General features: G+C 42.0%; 2 protein-coding genes across 4 annotated transcripts in view; one reads left to right on the forward strand and one right to left on the reverse strand.

Moving 5' to 3' along the window:
* Positions 1–18494, forward strand: part of CCDC149 (coiled-coil domain containing 149) — a 52497-nt gene extending 34003 nt beyond the window's left edge. For 2 of the 3 annotated variants that reach the window (XM_061992643.1, XM_061992641.1), the window contains exons 10-13: positions 5068–5144; positions 10147–10269; positions 14466–15062; positions 15655–18494. In XM_061992643.1, the coding sequence (XP_061848627.1) occupies positions 5068–5144; positions 10147–10269; positions 14466–15061 (796 nt within the window). In that variant the 3' untranslated portion in view covers position 15062; positions 15655–18494. The remainder of the gene's footprint in view (positions 1–5067; positions 5145–10146; positions 10270–14465; positions 15063–15654) is intronic. The other variant, XM_061992642.1, reaches the window with a different exon arrangement.
* A 903-nt stretch (positions 18495–19397) lies between these two features.
* SOD3 (superoxide dismutase 3) lies at positions 19398–20899 on the reverse strand. The gene is made up of 2 exons (XM_010199370.2): positions 20782–20899; positions 19398–20321 (listed from the first exon to the last, which is right to left on the reverse strand). The coding sequence occupies exon 2, from the start codon at positions 20303–20305 to the stop codon at positions 19592–19594; it is 714 nt and encodes a 237-aa protein (XP_010197672.1). The 5' UTR covers positions 20306–20321; positions 20782–20899; the 3' UTR covers positions 19398–19591.
* Positions 20900–27747: the final 6848 nt, after the last annotated feature.

A 27747-nucleotide genomic window follows, 5' to 3' on the forward strand; every position in this document is an offset into this window, starting at 1 on the left:
TGTGTGTCGTGGCAAGAGGAGTTCCTGCACTGAGCAGTGCTAACAAAGGGCTAACACCTGCTTACTCCTTTCTTACTGCTGGTGCAACATCAGAAGAAAAATATCCAGGGAAAAACTTTTGTTATTCCAGGTATAACCAATCTTTGTGCTTTGTATCCTGATACTGTATCATTACCAGCTGGTCAAGCTGCATATTCTTGCCTGTAACTATAAAGCCTCTTTTCTTAATTTTGTATCTCTCTTTGACCACGTACAGTCTCTCGTGTCTCTCAAATGCATCCTTGTGATGATAGTTTTACTTTCTGCTACTGCTGTCTCTGCTTTCAGCTACTTAGTATGGGCTTTCTTGATCTAAGCCTTCACAAGGATATAGGACACTTTTGTCTACATAGAGCCGCAGGAGTAGGGACTGGATGTGTGCAGAAACTAGTATTTGTGTGCCCAACAGAAGATGAGGGTATTAGAGGGACATGACTGTCCACATCTCTCCCAGGAGAGGATTGTGCTTAGACCTGTAGTGTATTCGGTTCAGCGTGCTTTAGGGGCACAAAAAGAAAGATAAATCATATGCAGGTTGAGTGAAGAGCCTCAGCAACGCTCCTGTGCGGTACGCTCGTTCTTTTGTCACCTTTGGCTTTAGTTGAATTAAAGAAGCTTTTAAGGAGCTAGGAGGAGTGGAAACTACAAGTAGAAACACCCAAAACACAAAAGAGTTAAAGTGAAAACGGGAAATGCAGGTAGGGCATGAGGGAAAAACATTCTTTATTTGAAGAGCATTAGCTGTCTGTTGGTACACTTATTTGCCATGTGAAATGTTACAAGTAAAGACTGCTGACTTCTGGAAATGGGGAAGAAAGTGCTTTCCTGTCAGAGAACGTTAGAGGCGATGAGGTCAGTGCACAAATAAGACAGCAGGTCCATAAACTGGTGCTAGTGGAAGACACATTGTTTTGTTGACATGTCTCCATTCAAAGTAAGAAGGTGAGAAGGATGTAGGAGTAGAGAAAATTGTAATGACAAAGGTTTTACATGAATCAGAAGGTAAAAGTTTTCTCCTTCACCGCTCTGTCCTGCTTCCCTGGCTTTCTCTGTGCAAAGAGCATGTTTGGAGGACACAGTTACTCTTTGAGATTGTTGTGTGAAGAAAATGATATTTATTGGATAAAGAATGGGAGATTTTGGTGTAGTTGTTTCATTCAGGGAAGAAGTTCTGCTTTTGATATTTGATAGATAATTGACCTATTAGTGATTCTGTTATTAGTGTACAGGAGACTTTCCAGACCGTATGAACTTCTCCTCCAGACAGTCAAAACTTCTTTCATTGCTTGCAGATAGAGATGTGGCTACAGAAGTGTACAATAGCAGAATGGTAGATTTGCTTTCTAATTTTCCAGTGCAATAACAAGACAGTGGATTTTTTTACATAGATCAGAATTTGGATGTGCTGCTGAAGCTGACTTCTCTGCTTTTACACTGTTGTTAAAAACATCTGTTGCCACTTGCTCTTGGAACACAAATGCTGTTATTATTGCTGCTTTTCTAGATATGTGGCATGATAAAAGGAGCTGTGGGAGTATGTGCCTAGGAACAAGTAGGCTAAATACAGCCTTTATTTTTTTAGCCCCACTTGTAGGAAAAGAAGTTGTCTGGGAAGAAAACAGGTAATTTCCCCCAGGTGATTGGTAGCTACTGCTGCTAAGTTTAAGTAACGTCCTGTGTTTTCTGTCACAAGCGCATTAGCTTAATTTGAAAAGGCAATTGTAAATGAATTCTGTATGCAGTAATGTGTTGCAAGATTAAATAGTTACATAAATGCAAAATAAACAGTCTTAACTCTGCTTAGCAAGTGGATAAAAATGTGGGTTTTTTCTTCTGCCAGCAGTAAATCATTTATTAGGTGTTCTTTTTCGTGCAATTTGCTCCTGAAATTGCCAGCACCCATGCAAGCCAGATCGGTGTAGAAGCTGCGCTGTTGCTTAGACATATTACACTGACTCTTAACATTTCTAACTTGGGCAAGTTTGGTCATGACCAAAATTACACAAAAGATTGTGTCAATCTGTAACAGAGTAAATGCTTCCAGGTGATCTGTAGAATCAGAAGTGTGACTGTGACAGACCCTGTTTACAGGCATTTGGGTGATTCTGTCTGTCTGAATGTATATGTCTTCTGTAGCAAGATCTAAGTTAAAAGTGGGGTGAACTGAGCTCAGGTGCTGTAAATCAGCACAATTCCGTTCGATCGTGGCCATCCGTGTTGGGAAGCATGGCAGAGCCAGAAGGGAGCTTTGAAATTCGGGTGGGAGCATTCCTACTGTTCTGTGAACAATAGATTTCTTTAAAACCTTATCCTGGAGGATGGTTTAGACTAACTCCCTTGTTGCATTAGACACATAACCAGAGGACCACAGAAATAGCTGTCGGCAGCTTTGTGCATGACAGGATCTTTAAGTTTTGAAGGATCTAGTTTACTATGGCCAGAGCTGAAAAGAAAAACCCCTTTAAAAATATCTACTGTTCCAGCCCACCAGAGCTCAGGCTTTCCACAGCACATGTGGAGGTGGCAGATTATCTGGAGGTCACAGGGGAGAGGAAGGAACAGGATAAACCATGATGTGTTCAGAATTGCTTGCACATTTATTTTGCAAAAAAATGTTTCTATAAGAACTTGCAGCTTATCTAGGGTTCATTTCTTCTATACTTGTCTTCAGATAATGTGCTTTGAAGCAAACTAGAATTATACTCATCACCAAATGTATTTTGCTGTCTTCCTGAATGAAAGGAGCAGGTTAAGTATTGCCCTCTCTTTTTGCCAACTATTGTTCGGGGCCGTAGAATGATCCTTCTAGGTGAAAACCTGCAACAAATGTTAAAAAATAGCTCAGCACCTCTTCTGAGGATCCAGTGAGAATTATCAGGATATATTTGCTACAATAGCTTTAGAAATAGTGTGGTACAGCTGATAAGGGAATTATAAAATTTAAGAGAAGGAAAAGTGACTTTGCTATTGTCTGAATAACAAGAGCAGCAGCAATAACTGAACTGGATGCAGAGGGTTGAGTTTCTGTCTGTGATACAGCTAGCTGACAGGGAGGGCAGTATCTCTCCTGTTCTGCCCTGGAACTGCTTATGAAAATAATAAGGATTTTGTCTTTTCCTGGCAGAAGTGATAAACTTGTGACCCATTTGTGGTGACAATCATTAGCCAAATCAATGTTGTTTTCTGGGCTCCCTGGCTGAGCTCATGCAGCACAGAGAAGTCTTGCATCATCTCTATTCCCTGCCCCTCTAAGCCAAGGGAACGCCATGTCCTTCAGCTGACCCTTGGTGGGGCCTTAGACAGGGAGGTAGGAGGGGGCTCACTGTGCGCAAGGTAGAGCCTCTTGGAAGTAGCTTTGTGCCTTTCTGCATCACCTACCTGTTGCTTTGTACAGCAGAGTGCAGTTGCTGGATATTGAGCTATACACTGGGATATTAAAGTGGAGTTATTAAGGCTGAGTCTCTCATACCAGATGGAAGCATTCTTAAAGTAAAATCTAGTCTTGAACAACTTTGATTGTAATTGGAGAAGACAGTAATAGATCCATCATAACCTTGGTAACCTATTTGATTACTCACTTTCAACAGGGAAATAAACATAACTGCTCCCAACTGTCTTCACTCCTCTACTTGTAAATGTGATAGACTGTTTTTTAGTTGATATACACCCCTGTACCTCTCAGTGTTTTCTTTGATATTTATTATAAGCTTTCTCTTTCTCTTTTACATTCTCTCTCTTATCTTGATATTTTTGTAATCTTTAAAATACTTACAGGCTTTTATTGTGTCATTGCAGAGCCCTCACAGTAGAGATTTCAAAACTACTTAGTCCTCGTTAACCAATTTCTCTGGCCCCTTTGATATTTGCTGGGTGTGCTATTCTTCACATCCTTCCAGATTCTGTTATCTTGTCAGTAATGACATTCTCAGTATGCTCAAATGTCTGCAGCACAAAACCCTCGCTGGAGAGCATGCAGTACAGTATTACACAGCTCTGGTGAGCATGGGAGATACTATTGCCTTGCTGTGTTGTGATACACTGCTTCTCAGCATTCAGTTCAAGTTTAACTGACTTATCCTGTTGCTGTAATTTGATGAGTAAAACTTGCTGTCCATTATCTCTGCTGTCATGTTTAGAATTGCTGCCTCGTCTGGGCTTCTCACTCTACTGAGTATTGTTTGGGATTTATTTAAAGACTTTTGACTCTGGGAGACTTGCTGTGCCTGTGAGAGAAACACTTTCAAAACATCATTGGAGGAAAAAGAGTTTTCATTGCAAGACAGAAATCTCTCATTTGATCTGGGGAGAGAATTAAGATTAAAAGTTAAATCCTGCAGGAGAGCTAACTGCAAATAGTATTTGTGTAGGCATCAGATATGAAAGGAGAGATGACCCAAGAAATGCAGTGAAAAATAAGAGTGGGTGATAAAGGCACTAAAGGGCTTGAAGCTTTTAGTGAGGTAGAAAACAGAGTTCAGTTCTAAAAGAAAAAAATGTGGAAAATAAATTCCTTGCCATTTTAAGCAATGTTAGTGAAAGAGAAACCTCTGTGAATGAGGGACTAGGCCAAAATTGTTTCTTAGTTCAAAATCAGTCCAGGTGTTCTCAGGAGTTTTCCATATTTTGTCTGTGTAGCTTTTACCTTCTGGCTATAGCTGTAACAAAAGTGAAAGTAACTGGGAAGAGATATTTGCAGGTAAGGAAATAGAAATATTGTGAAACACAGTTCTTTGTCTTTTTTGAAGGGCGAAGGTTGAATGTCCAGTACCTCCTAGACATTTTGGAGGTTTTTTAAAAGCATGGGATAGATTGGATAACTACATCTCACTTTCTTTTATCTCAGAGGGAGGTTGTCCATTGCCATTAGTGAAAAGAGATGACTGTTTACAGGCTTACTGCACTAGTTAAGTAACAAATTTAAAATTCAGCTGTAGTCATGTAAGCAATTAGGTTTTTACCTTCATATGACAAGGAATCTCATCTCAGCTGACTGTCCCTGCCTTTGGCTTTTGTTCTCTTTTTTTTAAGAATTCTAGGCAATCGAGTGGCAGAACTAGAAAAGAAATTAAGAACTTTGGAAATTGCTGGCTTGTGGAGTCTTCCAGGTTAGTAAAAATTCAAGAGAACGACTTGCATTATTTATTTTTCAAGGTTATATTGGCATTTAAGAAAAGCTTGGCTATGTTTGTTTTTTTTAATGAGTTATTTTGCAAATGTGCTGTTCAGCACATTTGCAAAATTAGAAACCTCTAATAAAGGTAAAGTTGAAAGCAAAAATCACTACACTCTTAATCTCCAAGTCAAATATATATACTGAAAAAAAAGTGTAAAATACTGGAAGTAATCAAATTGCATGGTCTGCAGGGAAAAAAAGGCAACTATTTTATTCAAAATAATATAAAATTATATACAGGATATTGGCCATCATGGTTTTCAACATATTTTATTTATTAATTTTATTCTTCTTGTAACTTCTGTGGATTTTATCACTGTATTTTTAATGTTTTTCCGTAGAATCATAACCTCTGAGAAACTGGAAGTGTAAATGATCTTAAATTTTCTAGTCCATCTCTCCAGAACAGGCTTATTCCCTGTAGCATCTTATATATTGTGTTTGGTTTTGAATTACTCAAGTAATGGGAGATTAATCTCTTTCCTAATAGACCTCACTGTTAGGAAAATTTGCAATATTTAATTTACATTTACTTTTTGCTTCTTTTCTTCCCATTACACCTAATTGTGTCATCTTTAACCACTGTAAATTATGCTACTCCAGTGTTGGTGTTTGCATCATTAGGCTTGGTTGTTTATGGCTTCCTATCAGTGCTATCGGGGATGGGAGACAATGTGTTTTTGACCTCTGTTGTTTTGGCTTTGTGGTTTGTTGTTTTTTTCTTTCCACTTATCCCATCCATGTAGAAGAAAACACTTGACAAAGCTGAAGAGACCTTATGACAAACCTGTGGCCTGATGTGGTGTTCTTCCACTTCAGCTTGCCCATCATAAGCATTCTCAATCGCTTCTCTGGAACAACCTCTCTTCTTGATGCTTTCCAAAACTGAAGTCCCAAATTTGTTTCCATGGGTTACTCTTCAGTCAGTCATTTGTACTTAATATATTTGTCCCTCCCCACGTTCTCCAAAAGACATGGATGAAATATTTGTCCAAGCCTCTGCTGATGTGGTTTGTACATTAGCGCAAATGTGTGTCATAAATTCACCAGTTTAAGGTACTGTAGGACTTTTTCCAAATGTAGTGTTCTATGACATTCATACACTAATAAATGCAGCATTTCTAGTCTTTGCAAAATGTGTTAAAAAGAAGGGAACGGTGGGAAATTCTTGCGCCATTGCTGTAGGTACGACATCAAATTAATGTTTATACAATAACAACTGTCTCTTTCCTTCCTTTCTTCTGCTGCCTGAAGGCCTGAGCTACAATGTCTCAGTGGGATTTGGGAGTAGGTTCTGCTTAACGTATATTTTTAATCACTGATTTTAGGAGTACGTTAAATATTGTCACTGCATGTAAATAAACTGAAACGTTACCTGAACATTGTTATATCCAGCAGATTAAGGTATTATGGGTTAGATGACCTCAAGAGAAACAGAGGCTGCTCTGTGAATCAGTTCCTTTAAATTGAGGAAAATTGAGAAAGGATGTTCTTAAATAGTTGTAACAGAATTTTACACTGTATTGCAAGTTCTGTTGAGCTCCAAGGTTTGTTGATTTGCTGTTTGCCTCATATATCAAGAATGCACTTTGTTTCCAAGTGCACTCTCGTCCCAAGGTGGTCAGGAAGAGCCTTGCAACACCTGGTGGGTCACCAATTTTCCTTTCAGAGCATGGAAAGCTTCTGCTCCATAAAACAGCAGCGTGTAACCAATAGTGTGGGAATTACCACAGTGGACTCTGCAGCTGAATGCTGCTGGCTCGTGTGAGGAGCAGAACTTGGAGGGTGTCTCATCTACTCATTCTTAAATTCAGAGAGAAAAAAAAACATTATTTGGTTGAGTTGAACTTCTTTGCCATTGGAAAAAACACGCAGATGAAAGCTAATGTTCAGTCTAGCACTGAAAGGAATGCACATTATAAACTGCAGGTTTTTAATCTGAAGTTAATGTTCCTACTTAGGCATCATTGTCCCTATAACATTTATAACACCCGCTGTCACCGTGATACTAATATCTTCCAAATGGTGTTAACGAATGATGAAGTTAATAAACTTTATCCTATTGAAGAAAGAGCTTGACCACTTCTCATTTTTTGTTAGGTGGCATATTTGTCATCTGCTTTTTGAGCAATGCATGAATGAACTATGGGGAAGCTAAATCAAGAGCAAGTGCATGTTTAAATTTTGAAAGGGTGAAACCGATAGCATAGTTAATTTTCTGTAGAAGTTCTGCCTAGCACAACCTTTAGCTTCCCATTTGGAAAATGAGCTTTAATGAGAGGAACCCCATGTGAGGTTCACTGCTGAGAAGAAAGCAAACTTAGGCATAGATTTAGCTCTGATTTTCTTTTGTCAGCTTACTTGCCCTGAGAAGGAAGCAGAGAATGTGATGTTCACACAAACACTTCATGCTTTGCTTTTTCTTAGGTAGTTCATGATCCCAATCTGCTTGTATAGTATGTTAAATGTATTCCATAATAGTACATAATAAGCACCACCTTACTCCTCTCCCAGTTTGATGTCCCTGGACATTCAGATAACTAATTATATATTTTTAAAAATCTATTGTTTCCTGAAAATTTTCCAGATTTCCACTGTAAAAAAGCTTAAGAAAAGAACTGCCCATGACTCAGCCTTTTTCTGTCTGGGATGATAAGGGGGTTTTGGTGCTGCCTCTTGCTCTGCAGTAATCAGTGTGGAGCAGAGAATTAATGGGCTCGGCAGCAGTGTGTATAGCCAGTTACAGCGGTGTAGGGTGCAGCACAGGTTATAAGAGGATTCTCAACCCTGGAGAAGCAAGTGAAGAATTTACTACTGCTGAAAATTTACTTGCCTGCTTATTTTCAGATCTGTATACTTTTCACTAAAGTCCTTGAAAAATTCATTCAATAGAGGAACACAAAGCTATGTCAGTTATGAAATTGAGTTTATACAGCAGCTAATTGAAATTCCCTGCCTATGATCCAACTTCAGGTCATGATTCACAGAATATAGTGCAGCAGAACCCCTGTGTCCCTCCTTCATGAATGGATGTGAGTCACTGTTAATAAACAAATATTCCGCATCTGTTGCTTAGATTTGTGGATACTGAGCCTAGCTTTATTTTCTGTAACCAAGTTGGTTTTCAAAGAAAAATGTGAAACTAAATATGTTTACTGTGTAAATGCTGGCAGGAAGTCAAGAAGTTTCTTTTTTGAAGCTTGTCTTGCAATCTGCAGGGACTTTAGCTCAGGCTTTACTTCCTTTAATTCCAAAAGAGAAAGATTCTGCTTTTTACTTTCCTGCTAAAGCATACCCCTCGCTCTTCAGGTTTTTTATTCGTCATCTTTTCAAATTTTACTTTCTCTGTTGGATTCTTTAGTATCTTTTTGGATATGTGGCTACTTTTCACTATGTATGAATATCTATTGGATGTTTTCATACCACTAGTTCCCTGTACGATTCAGTTTTTCCAACACAAAATTCCTTCACTGATACAGGAACGTGCATTTGTCCAGGGGCTTTTGCAATTTGAAATAGCCGTCAGATTTGTTTTGTTTCCCTCCTCCAGCTTTTAATTAATTTTGCCTTACACTGTGTGGGTTCTCCAGTTTGCTGATAGTTAATATTGTTACATGCTACAGTGAAGACACAATTCTGCTGTGTACTTGACAAGAGGATCAAAGCTTGACGAGATCCATGCTTCAAAAGCATTAATTGCATTCATATTGCTGCAGTATATGCCCCCACATGTTAAGGATATAAAACCATCATTAATACCGTCATTAAAACCATCAAGGTATTTACAGCCAGTGCTTTCAAAAGTATTTAGAGATTGGGGTAGTCCAGGTGGACTCCATGGGAACAGCTCGACTTTCATCATTTCTTAGTAGGTACCAGAACTTTCTCAGAGCTGGATTTATTCTGGGTATCTCCTGACCTGGTGCTCTTTTGAAAGTCTTTGTCTTGGATGGGTGATTAGATTTAGGATGTTGCATTAAGGTTAAACGTGAAAATGTATTCTTATGGAGATAAATGGAGCAGTAGCTTACAGCCTCCCCAGCCATTTCTTGGCGGTTGGCAGTGGTTCTGCAGGCCACCCAAATACTACATGTAGCTGATCTTGCACAGTTCCTGCTATTTCCCCTCTAGGTTTAAGATACTGTCAGTCACTAAAAATACGAGCATCCTGAATAGTGAAGGACTTCCTAAAGGATGTGCAGGTGTGGTTTTCTGTATTGCTGGAATATGTAAAGACTAGGCATCTAGAGCAGAGTCCTCAGCTGAAGAGTTTCTTGCACTATTTTGTCTGCAAAAGAGCTGAAAAATTGTCCCTTTCCATTTGGTTTAAAACGAAATGCTCAGAAATGTTTTGGGAATTTTCAGATTAGAGTCTTTCCTGTTCCCTAGCAATTTATACATGTTTGCTCCCTCAGTTATTAGTTATGTTAAGCTTTTAATATTTCTTTTAAGAGTTGTACGATAATACGTGTATGAGTCTGTCGTGTAAAGCTACATTTGTGGTAGGAGCAGGTTCATCACTGAGGCAGAGCATCAGAGAGTAAAGAGTCAGGGCTAAACACTTGCTGGTAATAGCATGCAAATGATCCACTACTCTTTGTAAAACTTTTAGTATGATACGATTATCAATCTTCTGAACTGAATGCTAATTGCTAATACAATTTTCTGCATGCAGCACCCAATCTTCTTTCAAAATGTGTCCTTTACTCAGTACTGTGGGTAAAAACATATGCCTGTTCTGTATTTGACCTGCACATTCCAGCTCCAGGACACAGTGGAGTTTTTCTGTGCCGTGAAGGATCATTTGAGATGCTTTTCCCATTCTGTACTTTTCAATAACATTGCAAAAAAAATAGTAGGATATGTTTGAATATTATTAGTACACAATGGACATAATTGGTGAACTAATGGTTCTAACACTTTGATTGTTTCAGGTGGAAAGGATACCATAACATTCAGTGACCCAACCTTACCTGTTATCCAGCGATCCAGGTCACCGTTACTGCCGTTTACTGATAAGCCACAGAGAATGGAAGTACGGAGTGAGCACCTCGAAGGTAAGGACCGTAATGAGAGCTGAGCACTCAGTTCTTCCCAAATCAAAAGTAACACATTTTCATGCTGGGATAGCAGAAGGCAAAGATTCAGTGGTCACAGAGACTGAATAAATAGTCCATAAGTAAAATGGATGGACTGTCCCAGTACAAGTAGCAAAGAAACGACTGAAAAATGACTGTTGAATAGGTTACATGGGACTAAGGATCAGGTCTTGCACCTCAAAGAATTTTTCTGCCAGATAACTCAATGCTGTGGGAAGTTATTCATGCCATATATGTTACAGTTAACTGCCTCCTGCTCTTTTTCCCTCAGTTAAAATGCACGGTAGGAAAGCACTCTGTGGAACTGGCTTAGCACTGTCTCACATTATAGCCGATGTCTAGATGAAAGGCTTCATGATTGCACCCAGTAAATTGAAATACCCGACTCGTTTTCCCAGAGAAATTGACTGCTTTTCTATACTCTTGCATGTGTTTTGTTAAAAATCCTTCCCCAATAGCAAGCTTTAACATCTCTCCAAAGACAAGCTTAACTTTGACAATAGCAGAAGATAGTGTTTTGCTGATAATCTGGATTTTTTTCTTCTTAGTTTTTCATAATGGATAGGAGATGCATCGTTACGCTTGCCTATTGGCGTTTGGATAAGCTCTTTAGTGGGCAGAACGTTTTGGTATGCGCAGATCTTACTCGGCTAACCATGAAGCATCGTAAACTAGTTATTGTTAGTCCTGAAACTAAATAGATTTTGACTTCATTATCCATGTCGTCGTCTGATAAAATTTGACAGCCAAACTGATCCAGTTTTATAATCTTGATCAGATGATATTTCTTCTAAAAATAATAAGTGAAAGTATAGTGAAAAGTTCTCCAGTGAGTATTAATAACTCATAAATATTCATTTCTTGCTTGGTTAATCATTGATTTTTAATTAAACTTGCAGTTACTGAAAGTATTACTTGGTGGCATTACACTCTTTCCTTTACGTATTTGTCTTACGTGGGATTGGTGCTACAGTTTTGATTAAATCTGCCTGTCAAACCTCATCAGTCCCTGTTTGTGTTGCTTTGTAAAACTGCCAAACTTTAGTTCTGGGCTGAAGCTTTCTATGCTGGGTGTTCTACTCCAGCTGAGTTGGTTTTTTTTTAACATCAGACAGATAATTTTTGTCTTAAATTCAGATGACCATGTGGGTTTTGGTTTTGATTTTTTTCTTTGCCTATTTTTTGTTTGTTTTTTTTTAAACATGCAAGCATCTGTTTAATAATCTGTCTGTCATTAAAAGGAATGTGAAATCTGGGGAAAAGGTTTGTACCCTGAGAAAATAGGCTGGAGTTTCCACTCCATTTTAAACCATTCACTTTCAGATCTTGTCTACTAAAAACAATGAAAACCAAACCAATTATTCTGTTGAGTTTACTTCATGCCACCAATGCTGGTAAAACTCTGTATGCACCATTCCTTCAAGATAAACCTAGAGGCAAGAAAACCTAGAGCAGAGAGGAAAGTTTCAGGACTCTCAAGTGATGGGAAGACTAGAGCAGGTGAGGATTGACAGATTCAAAGGAAATCTTAGCAAGGGGTCAGAGCACCAGAGTGAGGAGTCACAATACTGACGGTGAAGGCAAGGTGTGATAAAAAAGATTGCAAGGTGGATGAGAAATAGGTAGTGTAGGGACTGGATAAACAAAGGTATATAGGGCAGGAGCAAAGAGCTAGGCAGGGAAGAGTAGAACAAAGCCATGGAGAGAAGGCTCCCCATCCCATAACTGTAACAGATCCAAGATCAATCACAGAAGTCCTGTCGTTAAACAGGAATATGTTAAGAAATTACGGTACTGCCCTCACAAGCAGATTATGTTTTTCCTTTGCATGTGGCTCGGTACACTTGATAACCTGCAGTGAGAACTCAGTCAAAACTCACCCCTGTGACAGTTTGAATAAACTGAGCCAACTTTTCAGTGACATAGATAAGAACCTGTATGCTACTGGCTGTGCAGGTATGTCATAGCTTTTAGCCGTAGGTGCAGCAACAACCATAGCTGCTTCTGGTTTTTTTTCTGGAGAACATTTGAGGCTGCTGTCTTCCCTTCAAAGCCTGGAAAGAAAGAAACGTCATCTGCAGGGCATGTCCTTGTGCTTGGAATCACGCTTGTCCTCTGCAGTCAGCAGCCTTATGGGAGTGACACACGGAGTCACCTTTTGTGCCACTCTCCATAGGGAATGATTCTCTGCTGTTGAGTGTTAGGGGCTTGGTGCATATTGCAATTTTTCATCTATACCATGTACCTCCAAAGTATGGGGCAGCTTGGCAGCTGGGAAGAACATAGGAATGTGTTCATCCTCCCACAGGTGGAAATGGTTTGATATGCAGAATAGCAGTGACATGCTTAGGGATCTTTAAATGCTAGGCAGCATTTAAATGTCTGTCAGCTGTGGCCCTTCAAGTAGTACCACTGCTATTTGGTGCCTCTTTGGCCCAGAAACTGTTTTTAGGTTTTATACTAATCTTCTTTATTGGAACTTTCCATAATGCATCAAGTGTTGCTCTAGCTGGATCTACAGATAAGCAGAGGGCTTTTTCAAGCTTTTTTTTTTAATCTAGTCTACCTGTTTACCCTGGTCTCATCGAGTCCTGTTTCAATTGAGCTGAGTGGTAGAAGTCTGTAGAATATACTGTGCAGTTCTTGTGTGAAAATGCATGATGACATTGTACAATCATATGAATGAAAGAATATCTTGTGCCACCACATCTTACTTTATCCAATGCACAGGATGGATAATGTTGTGAGACAGATTGTGCTTGAGTATCACAGCTGGTAATGAACAGCTATTCAGGTTTTTACCTCTTCATTGTTGAATGCATTGTTCCTGCCCTATTGCCTGTGTGCTATTTCAGGCATTCCCTGAAGACAAAAGTACTGTTTTTCTATGAACTCTTCTGTGATGATACAGTGCTTTGAAACACTTTATCTTCAGAAAATTGCAGCAAGGTGATGGGATGGTGTTATCCCACTGGAGCAGGAGGAAACTAAGGCACACAAAGAATATAGAGTCCCTACTAATTTTGAGTCCCAATTTGAGGTGCTTAAGATTTTTGTCTCTTTTTGAAGCATGTTGAGTATTTGTGTTGAGATATACAAAGTGAGCAGAGCAGTACTGCACATCAAGCTCCTAAGTTTCCAGCTGAGTGTTCAGATAATGAGGATTAGATCCAGTGAGTGATCACCTTTTGAAAGTTAATTTATCTCTGCCTTTTCCACAGCTGTAAATTCCAGCTCTTCAGAGTAGCATTCCTAGCATCCTTAGTGGCAGTGTCTGTTCCCTTCATGCCAACCCTCACTGTGAGAGCAGGCTCCTGTGCTGCCCTGCTGCCTCCCTGCAGCCTGGCTGCCCTGCGCTTGCTGAGGCAGGCTTCCTGGCAGAGAAGTAAACGCTCATGTGCTGAGACGTCATGCATCTGCATGACAAGAGCCATTTTAAGCTGTCAGTGCAGCCAGGCTGCTGGCATTTCCTAATTTTTCTTACTTGACTTCGCAAGCTTATTTTCAATGAGGCTTTTTGTCCTTAACCGAGATGAGGACAAATTCTCCTCTCACAAAGCTGTTTGTTTACACATTGCTGTTTTCTCTATTCCAACATTTTGTTCAGTGTTTGCCTTTTTGTATAATGGTATATTTAAAAATCTTCCACTGCTGCTTTGTTTCATGCTGTTACCTAAATTAGAATAATCTTTTATGTTAGGAGAAATGTTGCAGGACCAATAACAAAACTTCATTATTGGATGAAAGCCTGCAAAAAGCTCCAAATAAATGGAGCTTGCTTTAACCCCTGAAAGTGGTAGTCATGTGGGGATTACTGTTAAGCTTGTGCCAAACATTTCTGTAACTGAGTGCCTTGCTTAGAGTTGATACTTCTTTGAAAAAGTTTGCCTCACCCTGCTGTCCCACAGTATGGTATTGAGCGTGAGTTGTTGGTGTAAGGGAAAGACAGCTCCAGACAGGGCCAGATCCAGCCATAAACTTTGTGTTGGTTGTCTAAGAAATGGGCCTGGGATAGAGTAGGGAATCACTCTTAGAAATTCCTTAGTGAGGTAAACTCCCCTGTGGTCTGGCACTGGTGGTGATGGTCTGCAGGTCAGATATATAATAAATATCTGAGGCTGACTAGAGCATCTCACTGTTCATTTCTCTTTCAGCAGAACAGAAGGGAGAACGTGATGAAACTTGTGCTGTTGCAAGCAAGTCCCTGGCTCCAGAAGGAACAAACTTAAGTAACAAAAACCAAAATAAACATTTTTATCCTTCATTACCTCAGCTACCTTCTGAGAAAGAAGAAATAAACAAGCTCGAAAGTCAGATAATTAAACTGACAGAGCAGGCGGTTGCAGAACTGGAAGGGAAAAGAGCGGGCGCTTCTGCAGGGAAGCGGAACACAGTGCCTGGGGCAGAGCTTAATGGTTCATCTGAGGGAGAGTCCCCCCTTTCTAGCCCTGACCCATCTGATCCCACAGACCCCTCAGAAAACTCGGAGAACGAACGGACAGCTGAAGCCGAGGCCCTGAAAGACAGTGAGGGAACCTCAGAGAGTGATTGTGAAATTGCAAATGAAGGAGGGGATAGAAACAGCAGCCCTGTGGATGCAGTGTGTCCTGGGGACCCTGAGGGGCACCGAGGGCTCGCTGGGACAGCTGCACGCACAAATAACAGCCCTGAGGAGCTCCCTGCCTCTGAAAACAAGAAAGCATCTGATCCTGCTGAAAACCGTGACTATTTGGATAACAGTTTGGCTTGAGGTATGAAATCTGGGCCCTCAAGCATCTCCTGTAATCCTCTTGCAGTCTATGCTGCTGTAAACATGACCAGTGAAACAGCATGTCCTGGGCTTCATTTTTGTATTGAACTGTTAGTATTTGTCTAATAAGGTGTTTTTCTGTTAGTTTTGGCTATAGTGTGCCAAAAATGTAAATTACCTAAGGGAGAGAATTAGCAATGAGGTTTAATCATGTTGGTAATGATTTTAAGTTTCTACATAGATTGATGTAATTTACCTTAGTTCAGCAAAGAGACCAATGATAATGATTTATCATGTTATTAGTAATGTGTATGGTCCTAGTGCTGGCCTGTATTTTAATGGTTAGAAATGTCTTCCAGGAATGAAAAATTTGGAGTGATAAATTGAGAAGCATCTTAAGGCTGCAAGCTTTTCTTTGCTTCTCAGACGGCGTTCTAGTTCTCTTTACATATAGTGGCTGTAACGTATGTCCTTAGAATAACTGTTTCCCTATAGGGAGTTTCTGAAAACCATCCTTGCATGTGGATATAGTTCTCTCATTATAAACCTTTATATCTTCTCAACTGTACAAAATTTTTCCTTCCCTCTCCCAGCTCATCTCATGAAAATGCAGGGAGTTATTTCACCAGATACTGAGAACCCAATTTAATGAAGCTCTGAAGGAAACATCATCAGAAAAGCCAGAAGTGTCTCTGTGAGGAGCGGCTGTTCCGCAGCCAGGAGAACAGCAAGAGGAGAAGCGGTGATGCGCTGTCCACCTACTTGGCTCTCTGTTACAGGAATCCCATTCCTCAGCTTACAGGAGGTGGAACAGCCCTCGGGCTGAGTAACGGGTGGTAGAGTTCAGCACACTCCATCTGTGCCCTCCTTTTTAAAGGAATCTGTGTCCTTCTATTTTCTTATGTTTTGGAATTCGGGGATAGCTCTTCCTGTCCTCCTCGTTTCACCAGCCAGGGGTGTGGTCGGAGGGTTATTTGCCATGTCGCTGCTGTCTTAAACTTCTTCCCTTGTGTAAGTCTTAGGAAAACGTTCCTATAATTGGAGAAAAAGGAGGCTGCTGTGTCATTCCCTAGCTCTCTCCTGATGCTGGAGCTGTGCCAGTCTGCTCCTAGGAAGGCAGCAACAAGGGAATGCTTAACGTTGAAGTTAGCAGCTGTTGGAGAAGGGGAGGCACGTCCTTCCTCTCCTGTTTGTAGCATAAGGAATAGTCTCTGCAGCTGTGGAGCTTCTATGGGCCAGCAGCCGTCAAGGCAATTTTTCTGCTGGCTTGGGACCTAATTGTCTGTAAATGTTCATTTCTCACTCCTGGAACTTGAAACCAATCAGAGAGAATTAAACCAAATTTAATAAAATACTACTAATAAAAAGGAAAATCCCTCCCAGATTGAGTCCTTCTTTGACAAATAACTGCCAGCTGCAAATTTTTACAGCCCACTTGTCAGCTACTGAATAAACAGAGTTTATATTAGCAATACTGACAAACTCTTCTGTATACGGAAGATGAGCTAGCAGGTGCTGCCATAATCAAGGTGTCAGAGTCCATGAACAGTTTGTATTCAGCAGAAGAAAGGCTGTATGTAAATTATTACATAAAGATAAGGAATTATGGTGGGAAGGTGAAAAATGGGGCTTGTCTCTGTTCTCATGTGTTTTCCCTAGCAGGTGCATTCATGTAACCCTTTCAGTGTCTGTCTGCAGGCAATAAAGCCCTGCTCACAGTGATCCTCAAATACGTTTCCTTTCTCTTTAAAGGTAATTTGGCATTGCAGCATTTCACTGATTCTGAGCAGCAGCCCTTAGGAGAAAAAACATCTGTATATTTAAGCGTATTAGGGACATGAAGCAGTAAAAGTTAATTTAAGTTCTTCATCACCTGGAAAATCACGAAGAGTTTAAGTATTTGAAAGATTGTTACACTGTTCCCATTAATTGTAACTGACTGCATTATTGACTCATTTATATGACAGTACTGACAAGTTGGAGAGAAATAGCTGCAGAAACTGAAATCTCTGGGAGAACATGGCAGGATTTTTTCCTTTAATGCTGAAATGTCACGCGAAGTAGCGTTTTATTCAAGATGTATTCCTTTCCATCCTTCACAGACTAATCCTGTGCAGAGCTAAATATCAATGCAGTCAGAGCTGAGGCAAGCGAGTAAGAAGGTCAAGATCTCACATAGCTGAGCTCAGAAATGTTGAGGGTGTTATATTTCCCTGACCCACAGCTGTGTGAGTTAGCATTTGGCTCCTGATCCCTTAACAGCCAGTTCATGCTGTTAATTAACGAAGAGCTTGGTGCAAAAATTTGAGCAGGTAGGAGTGGTGCCGCCCTGACAGCTTTGGGGTGTCTCATTCGCAGCTTCCTTTGTTTCTTCTGTGAGAACATAAGTGATGTACCACTTAACAATTAGGGCATCTTGGTAATTATCCTCATGCCATTCTCCCTCTCAGATGCCATTTTTGTATCTTTGCAATTGTTACATTCCAGTGAGATACCTAGATCTCTGGAAACCTCATTTTTAGTGCTCTGTTACTACTGCAGTACCATCTCTCTCCTTTCTGCCCTAGCAAATGTGTATTCTAGCTGCGTTTTTAGCCTTCTCCCAGGAACACAAGACTTCAAAGCCAGGAGACTTGTAAAAGTGAGACATCTTTGCTGCACTATGTGATAACTAATTGAATATTCTTGTCAGTCTCTTCCTTGGATATTGCTTTAATTGATATCGTTGTGCTATTGGAATGATGATTCTTTTTTCTTTTCCCCAGTAAATTAGTTAGCGTTTTGGTGTGGGATCTACACTACTTTAGGGGTTTTTGGGAGGTGGGGTGGTAGCGTTTGGCTTGGGGGATTTTTTTAGACTTGTGTTCCCTTTTTCTAGGGCTTTAGAAATACAGAAACCGCATCCACACATCTAAGACTTTTGGGTGCTGGGCTCTGGGGAAGCAAACTGGGAAGGGAACATGGTAGTGTGGGTACAGAGAGGACATGGTTTGCAAACTGGTTTTGAAGTGGTTGCCTCACCTAAAAATGAATTCATGCATTATCTATGAGAAGGATTGGATTTGAAAGTATGATACCGTGGTTACTTGAAAAACAATGTTCACTGAATTTGTAAAATAAATGTGTGAAAATGGCAGATTAAGGAGAGTCTTTTAGAATGCTGCTTCTTTTCTAAGTCAGACTATTTTTAAGCATATGGGAATTTGTATAATAAAGACAGTGGAATTTCTTTAATCCAGATGAGCTCAGGAATGTATTTCCAAATCTTAACTGAGATGAAGTTGAAAGTCTGCTACATTTCTAAAAGATAGGATTTTGTTTACCAGCTTCTGTTTTGTAGTTTTACTTTCTAAATTATGTGGTTTAATTTATTTGCAAACGTCTCTTTTGTTGCTGTGTGGATTAACTGCACAACGTGGTTCAACTGTATTAATACATTTTGTCATCTTTAATAAAACGTTCCCTGATACGTTTGTTCTACCTGCCTGCTTCCTTTTCTCTTCTCAGTATCAGATGAACGATAGTTAGGAGGTAGTGTTTTAGTCTTTGCAGTGCTAAATTGAAAGTAAAGCTTTACTGAGTGAGAGCTTTAAGTCTGAAAATTATCTGACTTAAATCATTTCACTGTAACTTCTCCTTGTCTAAATTGACTGATGTACTTCTTGCATTTTCGTATGAAGAAACACTGAGTGTTTTGTGGCTTTGGAAAGAAAACTTATCTCTGATTTGCTAACCTTACCATCACTGTCTAAGCAGCCTTAAAACTTTTGTGTACAACTTAGTAATAGGCACAAACTAGAGGCTTTAGGGAATTTTTGCTGAGGAGTGATGGTAAAGGAATATGCCAAGTCTTCTTTCAGGTATAAAGTATGTGCCTTAGCCATGTGGACAATTTAAAATATGAATACAAAAGGAGCTTGTTTGGTACAGGAGCTGTCAAATACATCTCTCAGAATAAAACTTGAAAGTACAAGTAGAATAGCGTGATGGATCTAAAGTTTAGAACAGAAGTGTCTGTACTTTCCCTTATTATTAGGGGAAGTCCATTCTCCAAGTCTTGCAACACAACACCCAACGCTGCTGAAAGCATAGAATTCTTTTTACCTTTCAAATTTGCAGCCAAATACAAGATAACATCTAAAGAGAGGCAATTCCTTAGTTATATCAACTTTTTTTCCTTTGGTGTCTTAACTTGCTGTTCCTTAAGAGCCCCTTGCAGCCGCACAGCCCCGTTACAGACTATCACACTCTCTGCTCACGCTCTTACTGACATGCATTCAGCTCCCAAACTGCACAAAAGGGAACCTTTTTCTCTTCAAGAAAATACATCACAATGTTGAGTCGATGCTGTTTTTATTGCTGGGCTTACAGAAAGGAAGCTCTACAAAGTGATAACGTATTTCTTAGAGGAGCAAGCAAATGGAAATAGCAACCCTTTGGCCATCTGTCTTGGTGGCTGCTGGCACAGCCCAAGTTACTTTGTGCAGCCCAGGCTGCAGCCGCCTGCTTGGTCTTCCTTCGAGCCTGGTTCTATGTTCGCTTGTTGAGCCCTCTCTTCTTCTTTTCAGTAACCTCAGAGAGTTTCTCTTCCCACAAGTTCTTGTTGCACGTCCCAATCACGCAGCATGCCAGACGTTTCCCAGCGTTGCCATTTTCCAAACTGGCCTTGTTGTTGCCCTTGCCCATGTCATCCTCCTGCTCATGGATCACAACAGATCTGCCCATAATGGAATATGGACCAAACATAGTGGCAAAGAGATTTGTTTTGTATTTTCTGATTTTGCCTTCTTTGGGAAGAAAGTTGCCGAAATCCCCTGGGTGACGGGGGTGATTCACACGGAAGGGGTTATAGTGTCCTGCTGTGGAATCGCAGCCATTGCTGAGATCCCCGAGCTCGTGGATGTGGATGGCTCTACCGGACTGAGTGCTATCCAATGGAAACCCATCCAAGTGAAAAATGGCTTCTAATCTTCCATATGGGTAATGCTGTCTGAATAAGACTTGTCCACTCAGTTGGGGCTTGTCAGCATCTATTTTGGAGCTGGGCTTCATTTCACAAGTGGCGTAAATCACCCCGTCAGCTTCATTACCAGGCATTAGGGGATAGAGCAAATGCTGCCAGAGGTCATTCACTTTCTTCTGCATGTCATGAAACAACTCTTGGCTCTGGTCGGTTTCTTTGTCTGTCGTGACACCAGAGGCAGATAGGGCAAGCCCAGTGACCAGAGAAAGAAGCAGAAGCATCTTGGCACTTCAGAGCCTGCAAAAGACACAAGAAACTACAGAGAATGAAGGGCTTTTTGCAGCAGTGTAGCTAGAGAGCAAGGCAGGCAGCCTGTGGCAGTGCTGAGCAAAACAGCTGGAGCAAGGTCCCGGCGGGCTGCTGCTTGCTCAGTCTGTCTGATGCGATGAATTGAAACCAAATCAGAACGCATACGCATGTTTAAGCACATACAACTGACACCCATGACTAAAAGAAATACTAATGAATTTATATTTTGCTCTAGATCTTGATGTTAAAAATTGCCTCTTTTCCCCTGCAGGAAGCAAAAAAGCCAAAGTGGTGTTTAATCTATTTTTGAGTTTGTACTTTGACTTTTCCCCTACTACAAATTTCAGCAAGACAGTTTGCCAGGAGGCTTTTTTTTTTTGGTCCATCTACATTACAAACAAAAAGTAAAAGTCCAACAAGTTAAGTAAAAATCCAACGAGTTGATTACCTTGTAGAGTGGCTGCAGAACTCTCAGTAGTAGCTCTTTGCCTCTGCTCCCCTAAACCGAGCTGTGATGAGACAGAAAGCCAGAGCTCTTTGAAGTTGATGCTTATGGGAACTGCGTGTTTGTGTAAAAGTTAGGTAATGCTGGCTCAGGGGAGGCGGCACCAGGAGAACCGTGGGAGGGGAGGAAGGGAGGGAGGGGGGAAGGGGGGAAAGGTTTTGGCATTTTTATTTTGGTCAGGGTGAACACTTTGTCCTTCCTCCGGTAGTTACTCAGACTCTGAGTCCTCACTGACACTCCAAAAAAGAAAGGAAAAGAAAAAAGTTATCGAGCTTTTAAATTAATCTTCCCTTTGATGACTTCGTGTGCTTATCTCAAACAAGCGACCTTCAACATGCAGGGAGGAGAGAGGAAGGAGCTTTGTTAAGGCACAGTTGGGCAGTTTGCTCACTTACAGTGCTGGTTGTCATGGAGCTGGTTTGCATTCTTAGTTCTTCATTAGCCAAATTTGAAAGTGGTGCTTGAGTAACATGAACTGATCCACGTGGATGTCTTATCAAACTTTCTGTCGTTTTAAAACCCAAAGGGCACCATTCAAACTGTCAGGTGTTGAGGTACATTTCAGTGATGCTTCTCTGTACACGTTTAGGGCTACTGTCTGTGACTTTACTTGCCAACTTATTTATTCCACTGCAGTAATTTTTTTTCTTCCTTCTTTTTTTTTTTTTTTTTGAGACAGCAGTGATTTCTTCCAGTGAGCAATACTGAGGCAGTACTGAGGCAGTGCAACATCTAACTGAGGCACAGAGGAATTGTTTCCCAGAAGCTGGCTGGAGCACGGAGACTCCACATGTGCTTCATCATCCTGTGAAATGCTCTTCTCTTGAGGGCATTGCCCTGCCTGTAGTGCTTCCCACTGTTGTAGCTGAAATGTGGATTCAGCCATCACAAGAGCAATTTCACAGGCTGAGATTTCTCAGAGAGCAAAGAGTTGCTCTCACTACTCAGGAACAATTCTCAATGCAAGAAAATCACAAAGAAAACCCTTTTTTCCCAGTTCATGTCTCCTGCCAGCTGGAATGGGACTGTCTGCTTCTGGAATGGTAAAAATAGGTGTGTTAATCTTACTGCTATCATAATCTACATCAGATCTGAGATACTCGGTTATCTGAGAGCTGATTTTGTTTTTCTTTGTGAGTGAGGGAGACCAGAGCTAAAGGGGTGTCCACTATTTGGATCGTTAGCCAGGGACTGGAAATAGACCATTAACTTCTGCTTGGGATATTGGGATATCAAACGTGTTACTCTAGCCCTGGGCTGCAGTTCCTAATCTATGAATTAGGACAACTAATATTATCTTCTCTTCAGGATATTTATGATATGTTCACATTACTGTGCTGGGGGGAACCGTGCAGAGTTCAGTGGAAGCTGAAATCAAAGGGTGAGAGCCAGAACTTCACGTCACCTCAAGCCTGACGCCACCTCCTTTGCAGCCTTTTCCCGAGTTCGTTCCCTGGCAGCCTCTGAGCTGGGGAAATCCATACTTGCAACATGGTCATACTGTGGAATTGCTCAGGTTTAAAGCATTTGAAAGAAGTAAAATGTTTTGTCAAATTTTATAAATGTATAAAAAAAATACTCCAACAACTAACTAAATGTAAAGGGAGATGGTTTGAGATTGTGAAATGCAAGAAGCAACTGTCCAGTCTAAGTACTTTTTGAAGAACTGTTTCTTGGCATCATAAACCATTTTTTAAGGGGACATGATGAATGGAAGGAAGAAAGGAGCATCGTTCATGGTTTACTCCTTGAGTCTCAAGGTAATGGACTGCAATTGAATTTAACACTTCTGCAAAGAAATTTCCAAGCCATCAGCCAGTGCTCCAAGAAAAGAATTTTCAAGCTTTAGTTGAATTATAAGGTATTTTGAAATAGGAACTAGGGTCAGAATTTTAGCTGTTTTAAATACAATGATGCTGCTGAGTTCAGTGGCGTCTGTGCTGTTTCATATCAGCTGGGATTCTGTCCCTGAAAAGTCCAAGGTACTTGCTGCAACGCTCTTTTTTGATGTATTGCACATGTGGGAACGAAGCAGAAATGCAGAAGGGTGTAAAGGAGGTGATCAAAGGGACAGAAAGGACAGCAGAAAAGCTAAATGATGTATTTGTAGTGCTCCGCACTTCAGAGAATGAAAAAGAAGTACTGGCTGTGGGCTACTGTCAGAAAGATGTATTTTAAAAAGGAGAAGGGCTGATAACTACAAGAAATGCAATTGCCAGTGTGATTTGGCATTCAGGTCTGAGTCTGAGAGATGGAAGTCCCTAAGTACTAACCAGGTGAATCATTAAAGTCTGTTGTTGCCCATTGCCCGTGGTTTAGTTTTCTGGCTAAACAGAGGTGCTGAATAATGGGCTAACAGCGGTTAATGAGAGGAATGCCTACAGTGACCTGATCATGCACTTGTACTTGTGTTATAATCCCCGTTTAAAAAATGGGCCTCTGCTTTTGTCCCAGTTGTATAACGAGCTGTTGTATCCTGAATTTCATGTGGCGTCCTCAAGTCTCCTGGTCTATATGAGACAGAGCCATCAAAACAACTCCTGCAAGGCTCTCTAAAGAGTCTGGAAAAACCACACTTGGCTTTACTTGTGGGCTTTACAACAGACTTTGTGCACAGCTTTTCACACCAGTTCTGAATCCACGCTATGACCTTCAGGGTTACTTGGTTGGTGGGTTTGCTTTGTGGTGACATCATCCCATTTCATCACCCTGCTGCTTGACTTAACGTGCTTTGATTTGTCCAGCATGAGTGATGAGGAAATGCCACATGGGAGAGTATCCTTGTGTAGGAACCAGTAGCCTTGGTTTGCACCCCCAGCAGCTGGATCTGCTGTTGGTGATTTTACAGTAGAATAATTCTCCATACAAATGACACCCAGGGAAGAGACAGGCTTTATGTCTTCTTCAGTGGGTGATGGGGCTGACTGCTCTTCTCCACGGACGGCTGAGGTTGGAGCCACTAAAAGAAGGGGAGATGTTTGTAGCTTGAAGGAAGCAGAATCAAGATCTTTGGGAATGTGATCTGCCGTTTCTGAGCCACGGTGTCTGCCTGGGAGCCACTGACATGGCTGAGTCATTAGGCAGCAGCAGGGGCACGCAGCATTTGTTGTTTTGTGGGAGCTGCCTTCTTGCTGTACAGAGACTGCAGGGCTGCGGCCTTCCCCATGCCGAGCTTGTGCCAGTGCTGTTGGTACTGCTGTGGCACAGCACTGGCCTCGTGGGGCCCAGCAGGCGAGGCCTCCCCAGCCGAGGCTCATAAATGCAGCGCTGCCCAGTCAGGCCGCATTTGGAATGGAGAAACGTCATTGGAGTGCTGGCAAAGGTGCAAAGGCCTTGGCTGCTGCCTGCTGGGGGCAGTGTGTGACACAGCCTAGGGGTGTGCAGTGGAGGCCGCGGGCCGGGGGAGAGGGGCGCTGCGAGCGGCACCTCCTGCAGCAGGCAAGGTGCAGGAGCTCCTCTGCCGCTCCCAAGGAGGAGACACAGAAAGAAAATGACAACGAAAAATCTTGCTGTAGCAAATGGAAAATCTGTCACTGGTCTGGGCTCTTCCTGTTTTATTTCTGTTGCTTGACTTGGCGTTTCTGTTTAAAGAAATAAAAATATTTAGTGGCTGAGATAAGCATCCATTTATAATATTCTTTTCAAAGAGCTGTCTGTATTTCCAACTTTTCAGGGCATTACCCATGAAAAAATCAAGTTAAATAAATATACAAAAGGGAAGCAGTGCTGTTCTCTCTGGGGAATAATTTCTCTTGAAAATAGAAGATTGTGCAACTGTCAAACTACTCCACATCAGCCATTTTGAAAAATTCTTGAAATTCTTCCACTTTAATAGCTTGAGAAGAAATCATTTTATGAGAGTGAGGGAGAAATGAACTGTAAGCAAGCTTTTTGAAAAAGCTGCATTCAGAAACTCATTCTAGGTCTGTCAGCCTAATTTAACAGAATTTCTTCGTCGCATGTGGATATGAAATATAAATATGTAATGTAAGAAGTAGAGCTGGAACCCAGCTATTAGATAATTTAGGTTATTATTTGTGTTTGCATTGATTCCGTTATCCGTTATTGAATGTTTACCTTTTCTGCAGTGTAGCATTTATCTGAAGAGGGGCTTGCTGTGTGACAGTAGACAAGAAACAAACACAAGACTTTCTCCCAGTGCTGTGCCCAGTCATCATAAATAGAAATATCTTGACTGTATTTTTATTCCAAAGTGTGCATTGCACACCTTGTGCATATTGGCACAACTTCAACACTCTTTGAGGCTTCAAGTCAAAGCTCAGCAGCTGCAGGGAGGCTGGGCCATTAGGTTGGGTCTATATGAGCAGCAGTTACCTACAAAAAACTAAGTACAAAATGATCTCTCTCATCATGACAATAGCAGGTGTGTCAGAAGTCTAATGATTATCACGGATAAACTAAGCATGCTTTTCAGATATTTTTCTCCTTATAGTGTACTACTGTCATAGGTTTGTGTGGAGGTGCTGGTCCCAGTAAGCAGTTCCTGAAACAACCCCTGGCTCTGAGGTGGACCCACCTCCAGACCAGCTAAGCCAATCTGGCACCTCTGCCATCACTGGACGGGAACCTGAAGTGCTTGGGAGGATGTGGAGGAGTGGACTGTGTGACTCCACAGTCAGAGGAGGAGGAAGGAAGGAAGGGTGCTAGACCAGAGACCCCCTCGCAGCCTGCAGTGAGTACACAGGCTGTGCCCCTGCAACCCATGGAGGGCAATGGCAGGACTGAGAGCCACCAGCAGCTCCGTGTGAGTGCGCCTGGATGGGCAAGAGACTGTGTGAGGAGGCAGCCATGGCGCAGGCCGTGCTGGAGAGCCTGTGGGCCGCAGGGACACACACAGGAGGTGAAGAGGAGCTGCAGCCTTTGGGATGAGGTGTGTGAGGGACCCCCATGCTGGAGCAAGGAGAACTGGACAGTAGTCTGCTTGCCCTGAGGTGAGACAAGCATCAGGAGCCATTGGGAAAAGACTAACTTAAACCGCACTTGGGTATGTGTGTGGGGGGAAGAAAAAGACATGGGGATCAGGGCTGTGAGCCCAGGAAGAGGGGAGGAGTGGGGAGAAGGTGGTCTGAGAGGGCTGGTTGTGCTCTTCATCATTGTACCACTCTGTGTTGTTTTCTGTTTGTTATGTTTTGGGGGTTATGTTTTTGGTTGTTGATAGATCAAATTAATTTCTGTTTTCTTCCCTGTCGTGGTTTAGGCCCATCAGGGAACAAAAGACCACGATTAGCCTCGAGTACCGAAGAGGCTGAGAATTGCTCAAGGGCAGGGAGGGCTTAATTGCCGCTTAAGGTTCAGGACAAAGCAGACCAGGCTACTCGGTTTGGGGAAGAAAAAAAAACCAGAAAATAATTTAATGCAACATCAACTAAAACATACCCACAAAAAAAACCCCCAAAACATAACCAAAACGAAACAACACAGAGGAATACGTCAATGAAGAGTCCAACCAGCCTTTTTAAGAACACCTTCCCGCCACACCTCCCCTCTTCCCGGGCTCAGAGCCCTGATCCCGGGGTTTTTACCTTGCCCCCCCCTGAACGGTTCGGAGGGGCAGGCAGTGGGGGTCTCAGTCAGTCTGCTCCCAATAGCTTCTGCCGTTCGTCCCTCCTCAGGACGGGCCAACTCCACACCAGTCCTCCCTGCAAGTCCGTGGGGTAGCTCACACACATGGCAGCCCTGCACGGGCTGCTCTGACGTGCACCCAGTCCAAAGGCTGCAGCTCCTCTCTGCTTCTCGTGTGGGGCTGCTCTGCAGCCCGCAGGCTCTCCAACACGGCCTGGGCCATGGCCGTCTCCCCACACAGTCCCTCGCCCGTCCGGGCTCACTCACATGGAGCTGCTGGTGGCTCTCAGTCCTGCCACGGATCTCCATAGGTTTCAGGGGCACAGCTTGTATTCTCGCCACGGCTTGCAGAAGGGTCTCCGGTCTACTGCTTCTCCTTCCTTCCTCCTTCTCTGGCCGAAGGGTCCGCGTGGTCGCCTCCATCTTGTATCCCTCTTACACCTCCTGACTCGCATTCCAAATTCCCGTCCCCTAAATAGTGATCGCAGAGGCGCCAGATTGGCCCAGCCGGGCCAGAGGTGGGTGTGAACCCAGGAGCCGGGGGAGGGTCCGCAAACTCTTTACCGGGTCTTCACTGCAACCCGCTCCCCCTGTTACTAAGCCAAAAGCTGCTCCTTGCTAAACCAGAACATTCCCCAAGTTGAGTACTTTTTGTTTTGCCTGGGACCATAAGTAGCAACTGAGCCCTCCCTGTCCTTAGGGGTTCCAAAGGTCCTTGGTACTTCTGGCTGATTGTGGTCTGACAGCTACTGAGTAATCCCTGCCTTCTGCTTGCCTGTGCTGGGATGCTTCTGTTGGCACTGCTGGGTCAGGAGATGGATTTGCGGGCACTGACAGCTGCCAGACAAGGCCTTGTGCTTGAGTAGGAGGCAGCAGGACTTTCCAGGACCAAGAACAGGGAGCTCGGTCCCTTCTTGCAGGAACAAGCCCAGGCTTATCCCTGTCCTCAGAAGCATGTCAGCAAGGTGAGAGAGGGCAGGTAAGAACCACTGCAAGAAGCAAGGATGGAAGCAGGCAAGGAAGGAAGAATTACAGATACTGCTATGGGCAAAAAGTTTAAGAGTCTCAAAACTGGCCTGATCCTTCTTCACACGTCTCAGTTTAACTTCTGTTATATATATATGTAAGGGATTCCAGATTCACTTAAGCAGCAGACTGTTTCAAGCACAAGACTTTAAACTTTTGATTTACACCCCACAATACTGATACACTTTGTTTTATTTCAACTCATTCTTCTTTTTTTTATTTATTTAAACATTCTTTTTAAACAACCTCCAAAACTTACCTGAAAGGCTACGGACTGTCCTGGCGACCCATGCAGTTAGA

Source organism: Colius striatus, chromosome 3 (assembly GCF_028858725.1).
Source record: "Colius striatus isolate bColStr4 chromosome 3, bColStr4.1.hap1, whole genome shotgun sequence".
Lineage (NCBI taxonomy): Eukaryota > Metazoa > Chordata > Aves > Coliiformes > Coliidae > Colius > Colius striatus.